The sequence below is a fragment of the Delphinus delphis genome, chromosome X, assembly GCF_949987515.2.
Source record: "Delphinus delphis chromosome X, mDelDel1.2, whole genome shotgun sequence".
Classification (NCBI taxonomy): Eukaryota; Metazoa; Chordata; class Mammalia; order Artiodactyla; family Delphinidae; genus Delphinus; species Delphinus delphis.
Genome location: NC_082704.1, coordinates 34,164,052 through 34,176,139, shown reverse-complemented (window position 1 = coordinate 34,176,139; position 12,088 = coordinate 34,164,052). Strand labels below are relative to the sequence as shown.

The following is a 12,088-nucleotide window of genomic DNA, read 5'->3' as shown; positions in this document are numbered from 1 at the left end:
CATTGTGGTGGCTTCTCTTGTTGAGGAGCTCGGGCTCTAGGTGCGCGGGCTTCAGTAGTTGTGGCACGCAGGCTCTGTACTTGTGGCTCGTGAGCTGTACAGCTCAGGCTCAGTAGTTGTGGCACATGGGCTTAGTTGCTTCACGGCATGTGGGATCTTCCTGGACCAGGGCTTGAACCTGCGTCCCCTGCACAGGCAGACAGATTCTCAACCACTGTGCCACCAGGGAAGCCCCAGTGAACGTGTTTTACAGACACTCCCAGTGGGGTCTGGGACAGCACCCCGTATTCAAAATACATTCTTTTTGTGGAAAATGTGTGTATACTCACCATAAATGGAATAAAGAAAGTCTGTAAGTAGCCCCAGCTCAGTTCAAGTCATATCTGCTACCAAATTAGTTTTGAAAAGAAACCAAACAAACCAAAAACAGACTTTTGGTTTTTAGAGCTTTTTGGATTTGGCGATTGCAGTTAAAGAATTGTGGACCTGCGATTGTCATTGGTTTTGCACTTTTAATCAAATTGATCCACAGGGGAAAGGCATGTTCTCGATGGATATTTTCTTGGCGGGGTTCTCTGAGGAAGTATTGTGTGGGTAATGGACTCCTGGCCGTGTTCCTTTCAAGACCCTTTTTCTTTTCCATTCTTTCTCTTCTTCGTGGCAGGGATTCAAGCAGGTGTCTCTACTTATAGTGATTTTCCTTATAGTACCCTTTCCTCTTAAGTGTAGATTCTGAGAGAACTGAAGGACAGAATATAAAGAATATACTCGTGACAAAGCCAAACTAGCCCATAATGCAGATAATGTCTGCTCATAAATGCTCACCACAGGAGAGGGACACATATCAATGATTTTGTATATCCTCACCATTAAGTCACTGTAGGTAAGGTGACTCCATAAACATGAGTTTCATTCTTTTGTCAATCCTTCTCCTGCTGAATGTCTTTTTTTTTTTTTCCCTGAATGTCTTTGATCAAACCTTCAGCACATCTGGCTGCCTGGAGTGTTTGAATCTCCTGGGGCATTTGTTAAAATGCGCAGATTCCCGGAACCCCAAACTTCTGGCATCAGCATTCCCAATGGGGGGAGCCCAGGAATTTGCTCATTTTATAAGTGCTCTGCAGGGCTTTCCTTGTCCCTCTTGAGAACCAGTGCTTTGGTGCAGTCAGACTGCCACGGCTATAGGTTTTTGAAGGCTGTAACCCAGGCCTAGTTCAAACCAAGTAGCATGGAACTGATGGTCTCTTAGAAGGACCAGGTTCTTTTTGTTTGGTTTGAGCAGGGAGACTAGAAGAGGACCCACTTAGTCATGCTTCGAAACAAACCAATCAAATGTGAAGGAGGAAAATAATAATAATAGAAGAAAAACAACGGAAGTTTAAAAACATGTATACCTCCTGTATACATGAGGGAGACTCAGGAAAACTGACTAACTCCCTGAAATGGCCCAATCCACCACCTGAAATACCATCTTCAGCCAAAGTTAAAAGAAAGATGTTGAGTGTTGGTTGGTGGGTAGGGGTGGAGGAGACCAGTTCCTGGAGGTGCCCAGGAAAAGCACAGTGAACAAGGGTAGGGTTGTTAGGCAGATTTAGGTCCTTGCCTTCTCCATTGTTGAGAGTTTCTAGAGATTTCGAGTCTTCCTTCTTTTCCTAGAGGGAGACACCTTAACAAATGGAGATTTTCCTTATAAGTGTAGATGTCTCTTACAGAAGGGTAACTTCTACACAGTTTTCAGAGCTTTTCCTATGTCTGTTGTTTCTTAAAAACAACCAGCCTAAAGGAATCCTTATGCCAAAGAAACAGACTTTGGGGTAGCAAATTCTGCTCCCCTTCAAAATCAAAGGGAGGTTGAGGGCCTGGGGGGTGGCAATATTGATAGGATTGCCAGATGAAATACAGGCTGTCCAGTTAAATTTGAATTTCAGATAAACAATGAATAATGTTTTAGTATATGTACGTTCCATACACTATTCAGGATATACTTATACTAAAACATTGTTCATTGTTTATTTGAAATTCAAATTTAACTTGGCATCCTGTATTTTTCTTTCTAAATCTGGTAAAGCTAGGTATTGATTAACCCACCTTCCCCCATGGGAGGCAAACCAGATGGCATTTGTGTATTTGTCCTATCTCAGAATCCATTTTTACTTGTCCTAGGTTAAAAGCTTGTCATACTGGCTACTCGTGTCATGCTGATCTTGAAGAATTGAAAAACTGAGTCTTCTAGAGGTTAAGAGGAAGTGTTTTAGAGGCTGAAATGGCTTAAGAAAAGCTCTCCCCATCTCCTACCCCTCCACCAATTACTTCTTCCGCTCTTCATCCATCTCTTTCCCTCTCTCCCCGACCTACCCCTTCCCCATCACACACACACAGCCGGAACAGACAGGCACACACAGATGCATGTGCAAACACAAACATGTTTGGAACACCACCTGCTTGTCTTTTAAAGACTTTTATGTTACATTTTCTGTGTAAGAGTTTGGTTATTAATTATTATTATTAAAATAACACTGTCTCACTGTGTCCAGCATTTCTCTTGATAACCATACTTAATTTTTTTTCCATTGCAGATCTTTCTCCTGGCCTGCCCTCCATGTCCGGGAGCTGTCGTCGTCTTCAAGTAAGGGGAGATTGTTTTTCTGTTGCCATTGCTGAACTGCCTTGTCTGTTTGATAACAAAGGATGATGAACACATTGCTTGTGACCACCTTGAACCTGCAGTGCTTTGTGTCTGGGCTTCCCAAGGGACAAAAGTCTTCAAGGGTCCAATGAAACAGGCAAATGTTGTATGTGGAGATTTGGCCTTTGTGCTTTTGTCAAGCCCTGACAGATCCTTTTTAGCGATTCCTTGTGGTGGTGTTTTATGGCCAAGACATTCCCCCTTGGAAGTTTGCCGCCCTCGTAAAGTTTCTCTTGAGTGTGCTCAAGTTTCTCTTGAGACAGCTCCCCTCCTTTAGCGAATCTTTGTACTGTGGTCCTGCTGTTCCACTGAGGATACTTTGAAGGACTTTGTTTTGTGTTTTTATGGGGGTTTTTTTGTTGTTAAAGTGCAAATTAAATTGAGGAGAGAAAAATATCACCTTATGACAGGTCCTGACTTTCTTTAAAATTGAAAAGCATCAGATCCATTAAAGTGTATTGCAGGCAAATCATGTTTGTCTGAAGGCAAGTTTGCTTAAATGAAATTCTCAAGAGTCCCGGAAGCCTCATTTTAACCACGAGTTGTGACCATCTCATTTATCAAACCTTTTATTAGAGTTGCTAATGAGAAGCTAAATCGACCCAATTAATTTTGTCTCTTTCCCCCTTCTCTGGCCCCCATTTTGGAGCTGTTTCTGAGCAGGGAAATGGCTGCAAGCCAGAGAGAGAGGGCAAAAAGTAAAGAGCCCAGCCAATCCTTAGATAATTGAGAGTGGTGTAAATGGCTTTCTGATTTAGTTAAGTCTTTAAAGTGTTAGGTAGGGGAAAATATACCCTATTTGCTGCTTCAGATAGCTCCTTGGAATAGCCACTTAGTCTCTTGCCTAAGGTGAATAACTTTCTGCTGGTTGAGGGGTAATGGATCCTGATTTCATAAGCTCTTACTTGGACAGCTTCTAAGCGGAAGGTGTATTTAACCCTGTTTTCCCCCCTTGATTTCCCAAAATGGGCTCAATTTTTCAGTGGCATGTTTTAAAAGTCACATTTATTGGCTTTATTTCATTATTATGAGAGTAACAGTTCTCATTATAGAAAATGCAGAAACATAAAGGAGAAAATAAACACCACCCCTAATCCCACCAAGAGATTATTTTGGTTATTGCCTTCCTTTGATGCTTTTTTTAAAATTTAACAAGCAGAGACCACATTTAGTTTTTTTTATTGTATCTTTTATAAACTGAATTCAATTTATGTGTGTTTGTACATATAAAATACATAAATATAACTGCTGGATTTATTTTTTTATAGTGGTCCTTTTTACCCTGTCCTTTTCCTTATTTGGTTTGTCCCTCGCCTCTACCTTTCCACATCATCCCTGTATATTACCAAACCAGTATGTATCCTTCCATATTTTCTCCATGCTCACAGGTATACACACGCATACACACACACACACACACACACACACGGGTTTTGGAATGTTTTGCTGTTTTTGTTAATTGTTTTATAAAAATAGAATTCTATATATACTTTAACACATCCTACTTTTTTCATCTCATGAAAATCTATCAAAGCCTCTTGGTATGGCTCTTATTCTTTTAAAAGACTGGAAAATATTTCATGGATGCACTATTTATTTAGCTATTCCCCTACTAATGAACATTTACATTCTTTCCAGATTTCGGCCACTACAGTCGATGCTTGAATTAAACATCATTGTGCTTATGCCCTTATATACTGGTGCTTTCAATTTATACACACAGACACAAATGTTTATATATAAATAAATATTTGTTTCCATATTGCTTTACAAAAACAGGCTGTTATAATTCACTTTTCCCTTTTATATGTAACATATGAGATTATTGTTTGTTTCACATCCCTACTAGCATAAGGTTTTATGGTTCTTTTATAATTCTGACAACTTAATGGATGTATTTCCTTGGCTACTAATGCATTTTGGTTTTGTCTCTCTCTCTCTCTCTCTCTCTTTTGGTCCAGTTGGATTTTCTCTTTGAATTATCTGTTCATATTATCTGCCCATTTCCTAGGGGTTATTTATATTTTTCTTAACCTGTAAGCCCTCTTTGTATATTTTGGATATTGGCCCTTGGTCTACCATCTTTATTATAGATATCTTCCCCAAATCTGTATGTATTGACTTTACTGATGGTATATTTTTCCACATAATCTTTTTCATATCCAAATATGATTATTTTCTTAGAGCTTCTGGGTTCCCAGTCTTTGTTAAGACTGTTTTCTCAAAGATGGATAACCAGTGACAGTAGCATAATACGTTAAGTAATCCTTACTCTCCCCTGTGAACTGAACTGCTATCTTTGTGTCATCAAACTTTTTATATACGAGGATCCATTTATGGAGTCTCTGTTCTGTTTCATCTGTGTGTCTATTTGTGTACCTAAATCATGTTGATTGGATTACATTAGATGCAATAATATTTTTCTTGGCTATTCTTCGGTATTTTTTCTTTTCTGCACATTTTAATATCACTTATTCAGCCCTCCCAACCCCACCCTATTGGGATTCTAATTAGAATTGCATTAAATTTATATTTCAGTTTTGTAAGAATTGATTTTTTAAAACCTATAGCTCTTTTTGTCTAAGAAATGGCATTTCTTTCCATCTGCTCAGATCTTGTTTTATGCCTTTCTTGATACATTTATTCTTAAAGATTTAAGGACTTTTTTGTTTGTTATGAGTGGAATACTGTCCTCCTTTCCGTTCCTAAGTGCCTCTTGCTAGAATAGAAAAAGTTTATTAATTTTAAAAATAGTTTTTATATCTAGCTATCTTACCTAATCGTTTTGTTAGTTCTGGTAACTTTCATTTTAGTTTTATCTTTTCTTTCCAATGGTTATATCATTTATTTCATTTTCTTCTGTTTTTGCTAGAAACTCAAAGACAGCGTTAAATAAAAATGATGCTGGTGGGCCACTCTGTCTATAACTAATTTCAAATAGAAATGGTGTTCCTCCATATTTGCTGTTGGTATTTGTCAAATAGTCTATTATATTTAAATAGTCTCCACATTTACTTGGAGATATTTTAAACGGAAATGGTTCTGTATTTTACCAAATGCTTTTGATAAACTAGGGTTTATTTGGGTGGCTTGTTATACTATCCCATCGATGTCTCTGCTGAGTTTGCCACCAATTTCAGACTCTTGTATTTGTAACAGCCAGCAGCCAGATTTCTCTTCACCATCCTTCCCAGACTGTTCCTTTACTCACACTTTTTTCATAGCTAGTCCGAACCATTTTTTCCTTCCAAATGAACTTAAAATGTTTTTGTCAGACTCTTCCTCCAAATACTGTTATTTTGATTGGAATTACTTTAAACCTAAAATTTCATTAATGTCATTACCATAGTGAGTCTCTCTATCTGGGAAAAGACATATGGTAGATTTCTTAATTTATTCTAGGGTGTGTGTGTGGATGGTGTATCCCACAGATTTCTCATCAACGTCATTCCTGGACAGTTTGTAGTTTGTGGTATCATTTATTTATTATATTTTCAAACTAATTATTACTGGTACATAGGAAAGATTTTGATTTTTTTATATGTTTATTTTATATTTGGCCACCATGCTTAACTCTTTTAGTAGTTTTTCAGCTGCTTCACTTGGATTATTTTGGAAATTAATAGTATCAACTTCCATATGATAACTTTATCTCCCTTCAAAGAGCAACTTTTTTCAAGTCTGATTGTATTAACTAGAACTTCCAGGACGATGTTAAATAATAGTAGTACTGGCCGGAATTCTTGCCTTGTTTCTGATTTTAGTGGAAATGTTCCTAGTGTTTTCTCTGTTGACTCTCATGTTGTTTGTTGGTTAAGATTAAACATCCTTTATAATGTTAAAGAATTTATTCTTAAGTTATCAACCCCCCCTTTTAAAATCAGGAATGGTTGCTGAATTTAGCTAACGCTTTTTGAGAATCTATTGAGAGGTTCATTTGGGTTTTCTCCTTTGACCTCCCCATTTGGTGCGTTGCATTAATAGATTTCCTAATAACAACCTTTGTTGGATTTCTAAGGTCAGCTTTCCTTTTCCTCTGCACACTTGGGAGAGGTTCAGATCTGACCACCATACTATGAATTTGGTAGATTCTGCTCTTTGCCATCTCCAATGTGAAATTTAATTCTGCTGCAACAATATTTCTTTGTAATTCTTCCTTGGTTTGCTGAGCTTTCTCTTCACTCCAGTTTGGTGTCTTTCCTTCTCAATATGTTTTGATTCCAGTGGCTTTCTATACCTGTTTCACAGAGTCCACGTTTTCTTGTGTTCTCTTGAGGATGCCATCTTCTAAAATATTTCTTCTGGTTCAGACACTAAATGTAGACTTTTGTGCTTCCTCCAAGTCTTCAGAATGATACACATTTCCCTTCTGCTGCTAGAGGTTTTCATAGGAAGCATGCTGTCTTTGGGGGTATGTTTATGCATATTAGAAGGAAGATTTATTTATTCTTTGTTCAAGACACAGGGCACGTGGATTTCATTTGAGTATCCTCATATTCTCTTTGGTATTGGTTAGAACCCCTTCTCAGCTCCACTCCTGGTGGCCAGGTTGATGCCCAGAGCTTCCAACCCATTTCCCAGTGTCTAGCAGCTTCATCTGGTGGGTTCTGCTAGACGCATATAGAATCGCTTAGTCCTACTACTAGATTCTCTGACACGCTGAACATATAAAGTATGTGAAAAGCTACAGCCTCCAACATGCATTGGTCCCTGAGTTTTACTTGTGAAGTCTCCCACTCCCAGAATGCAGTGTGACAGTACCGAAGCCATCACTTCAGCCCTTTTGGTGTGTGGGAGGAGTCTCCAAATGGATATAGACCAGCTTTGGGAGTTGTTGGTTTTCCTTGCAAACAGTAGCCCCGTAGTGGAGGCATGGCTGTGCAGTTTGCTGGTTCCTAGATGAACTCTCCATTGCTAAGCCATGGGGCTGACAGTGCTGTACGGTCTCGGTGTTTTACTATCTCGTTTCAGGTTTCTGCTGCACGAATTGGCCCCAGGTTGTTTTTTTCTCATTTCAGCCTTAGGTTTATTGTTAATGGAGATTTCTTCCAGATTATTGTGACAAGATGGCCATTAGTCTAAGTTTTCAGTAACTTGGGGGAGTTTTCTCATTTTCTGTATCTTGATAGGTATTTTAGTGGAAAGCTGGGAGAGGCTGTGTTAGTGGTGGTTAAGCAAATGCTATTTTAAACTAGAAATCCAGTGTGTGTGTATGTGTGTGTGTGTGTGTGTGTGTGTGTGTGTATAAATATATATATATTTTAATTTTTGGCCACGCTGTGCAGCTTGCGGGATCTTAGTTCCCCGACCAGGGATCGAACCCACACCCTTGGCAGTGAAAGCGCAGAGTCCTAACTACTGGACTGCCAAGGAATTCCCTATATTTTGGTTTAGAGCAGTGGTCGGCAACCTTTTCCTATGAAGGGCCAGATAATAAATGTTTTAGATGTTGTAGGTGATGTGATCTGTGTTTTAACTACATACCTGTTGTTGTAGCATGAAAGCAGCATAGACAGTACTGTATGTATACAAATGAGTTTGGCTGTGTTCCCAGAAAACTTTTCAAAAACAGGAGGACTGGTCGAAAAAGTTCTGGAGACGGATGACAGTGATGGTTGCGCAACACTGTGAAGGTACTTACTGCCACCGAACTGTACACTTAAAAATGGTTAAGATGGTAAATTTCATATTATGTGTATTTCACCACACAAATCACCCCCCTCCTGACCCAAACGTAACAGGAGGACCATATTTTGCTGACCCTGCGTTTAGAGCCATTCAATCTAGCACACAGAAAGAGAGGAGGAGGGAAGAGGAAATTCCATGTGTACAGGGACTTTGCTCAAAGCTCAAAGGCAGTGAGGCAGATTTCTCGAGTATTTAAAAGGAATATCATAGTTGGAGTGGGGTGGGGTTCTGGAAAGCTGCAGTTCATCCTGGTGATGTCATCCCATGCTCTTTAGGGATAGAGATACCCAGAGTTTATAGTCACACTTTCTGGCATAACGATCAGAGCGGGGATTTTCTCCTCCCGAGGCTTGGGGAACCTCTGCAGCTGTCGCAAGTGTTCATATCAGATGCAGCTGAAAAGCCAGCCAGTCCCTCCTTCTTGGCGACTGGCGATGCTTCCTGTAGATGATCTGGTCTCTTCCCAAGGCTAGAAACTCCTAGTTTCTAGTTTATCCTAGTTTATCCAGGTTCACTGGATAAAAAGGAACAGCCGCTCATCTGAGTCAGCTGTTGCTGCACCTCCTTTCCAAGATTCTTGTGCCATTAGGATTTACTTGTCAGCTGGAGACCTGGGCCCTTCACCTCCGGAAACAACGCTGCTCTCAGGACCCCAAGCCACATTTCTCTCAGTGGTGTGGAAAACATTCTCCAACTTCCCAGCTCTAGCCTTGGCAGCCCTCAGAGTTTCTAAGACCTGGAAAGAGACTGAAGTCTAACCGTGGCCTCCCATCTCCCTGGGGGAAGCAGGCCTCTGGTGTGTTTAATGCTGTTCTTAGAGCAGAGTTAGCATATCCAGATCCATTTATATGGCCGTGCCCCATCTGAAGCTGAAGTCGGAGGACATCTAAGAGCTCTCTACTGCACCTGAAAGGCGGGCCTGCTGCTGAAGGCCCACCAGTCACGTGACCTGCAGCCATGGCCAGGGCAGCCTTGGGCAGCGCTGGGTAGCTCGGAGTTTCGTGCTCTCTGTTGGAAGGAAGAAGTCGTCATCACTTGGTAGCTAGCTTTCACTCCCCCTTCCCTGTCTCCATGGATCCCGCCACCATAGAGGGCTCTGAGTGCCAGTAGCCTCTTAGCAGCCAGGATGCCGAAAAGCAAGCTGAAAACTGGCTTTAGAAAAGGATGGAATTCTTGGTTTCACAAGGGCCTAGGAACCTCTTCGAGAAGCCAGCCTTTTGGAACGTTCCTGTCTCTGAGCTGGGGTATTTTGAAGGAATAGATGGAGGAAAAGGGAGTGACTAGCTTTGGGTTGTGACCAGCCAGCTTAGCTGTCTTGTGAGCACCCGTGGCAGAGAACTCTTCCCCTACCCCACCCCAGGTAAGAAAAGTGCATAGCCCAGAGCTGGTTTACATCCTCTGCCTCAGGAAGTGTAGGGTACGGGCACCCCCACCTCCCAACGCTGAACCCCTTAAATCTGCTTATTTTCATGTACCCATGGAAGGGAGTGGACCTGTGATGCAAGCAGTATTATTTGGTCATGAGTGTCTGCTGACTCAATCTGGAGAGGCTTTTGAAGGAGATGAGATGAAATTTCATCTGTGCTACAGAGAGCAGGGGTGCATTGCTGGATGGAAAGAGGTCTGGAGGCCGGGTGTGAGCCAAGGTAGGTGAGGGAAGCATGGGGGCGCGTGAGGGCAATTACGACAGCCTGACATGTGATCTTGGCATTGTGCCTTGGGGCCACATGGTATCATGAGAGTTCAGTAGCCCCGTGACCCTCTCTTTCTCTAGATCCCATTTATTATACACTCAAATTTTTAAACAGCAGCCTTCTCCCCAGGGAGACTCGTATCTCTAGGACTGTCCTGAGTTCATGAGGTGGGCTCAGGCTGAAGCTGCTGTCTTAGTGGTTTCACCGTCTCAGCACCCCCTTTCCTAGTGCTCAACAGACCCGCTGCTCTGGAACCCCCAAAGGAGCAGCCTTTTGGCATCTTCACCTCAGAGGTAGCTGCTTTTTGGTCTAGCTTTGGACTCATGACTGAAAAGGGTGTTTGAGAGACTGTCTCTGACCTGAGCAGCGTTATTAAGACTGTTCTTGGCATGGGAGAGGCAGCCGTACATATGAATGCTGTAGATTTCAAAGGGAAAGATACTGGAAACCTAAAATCCGTAGTAAATAAACAGCAATTCAAGGACACCAATTTCCTTTCTGATACGGAAGCTGCTCTGGTGTCTGCGGTCCTCTGAGCCGCTGCCACGTTGCTGCCTGCAACTATGCGTATTCTCCCTTAATGCATGGAAGAGGGAAGAAGCTTTCAGACTGTTCACGGGTCTCCCCCCCCTTCCATACACAGCAGAAGCAGCCTTTCTCCCCACGTGTACATATTCAGTTTTGTTCTCTCCTGGGAATTTTTGACTTCTACAGTCTTAGACCACAGTTTCTTTCTTCCTTTTTTTTTTAAATTTTATTTACTTTTGGCTGTGTTGGGTCTTCATTGCTGCATGTGGGCTTTCTCTAGTTGTGGCAAGTGGCTACTCTTCGTTGCAGTGTGTGAGCTTCTCATTGCGGTGGTTTCTCTTGTTGTGGAGCATGGGCCCCAGAGTGCACAGGCTTCAGTAGTTGCAGCACACAGGCTCAGTAGTTGTGGCGCATGGGTTTAGTTGCTCCACAGCATGCAGGATCTTCCCAGACCAGGGCTTGAACCTGTGTCCCCTGCACTGGCAGGCAGATTCTTAACCACTGTGCCACCAGGGAAGTCCCTGGCCCACAGATTCTGATTCAGTATTTTCATCTCCCCAAATTCTCTCCTGGAAGTCTCTCTGAAGGCTTTTGGAGCAGGGACTGCTTTTGTCCTTTTTTTCTCCCTCGTTGGGCTGTTCTGCTTTCAACATGTGCTTGAATGTACACAATTTCCCGGTAAAAGCAAGGCCGGAGATACAGATGACTTTTCCCATCTGGGGAAGCATGAAAAGGAGTTCTCAGCAGAGGAGCGGGGACTGATCGTTTTGGGCCTCTTCGTACTTTGTCAGCACACCTGATCCTTTTGGAAGCCAAGTTCAGAATCTACTGTGCTAATTATTGGGCAAAAGTAATTCCAGGAGGGAAAAACAGTACAGGATAATAGATAAGGTTTGGGTAAGCTGTGTAGGAGCTGTTCAGTGGGTAATGAAAAAGTAGGGGGAATTCCCTGGCGATCTAGTAGTTAGGATTCTGCACTTCCACTGCTGGGAGCACAGATTCAATCTCAGGTCGGGGAACTAAGATCCTGCATGCCGCACGGTGCGGCCAAAAAAAATAAAAAAGAGAGAGAGAGAGAAAAAAAGGAAAAAAAAAGAAAAGAAAAAATAGAGATTTCATTCTCATTATAAAAGTAATCCAGTCACTATAAGGAAAACATCAAGCGTTACAGAACAATAGAGAAGAAAATAAGAATAAGTGATAATTCCTCCATTAATATGTTGGTATAATTTCCTCCCAGTCTTCTGTGTATATATGCCCATTATGAAAAACAAAATTGGGATTATTTTATACATGCTACTTTGTAATATAGTAAAAGTTAATATGCTGTGATTGTTTCCCAGTGTCATTAAATATTCTTCTAAACATGATTTCTAATGACTGCATAGTATTTCATCATTTGAATGGACATAATATGTATTTAAACCGTGCCCCGTTATTCGACATTTGGTTTGTTGGATAGATGTGATTTGTGGAATCTTGAGAGCAGTGG

The 12,088-nt window shown here is 41.5% G+C and overlaps 1 protein-coding gene across 4 annotated transcripts in view; it reads left to right on the top strand.

Annotated features, from left to right (window-relative positions):
- The window catches only part of TMEM164 (transmembrane protein 164), a 156,914-nt gene that overhangs the window by 73,606 nt on the left and 71,220 nt on the right, over positions 1–12,088 (top strand). For all 4 annotated transcript variants that reach the window (XM_060003109.1, XM_060003108.1, XM_060003106.1 and 1 more), the window contains one exon: positions 2,577–2,626. Coding sequence is in view for 3 of the 4 variants with exons in the window: in XM_060003108.1 (XP_059859091.1) it covers positions 2,577–2,626 (50 nt within the window). In the remaining variant the exon portion in view is untranslated. The remainder of the gene's footprint in view (positions 1–2,576; positions 2,627–12,088) is intronic.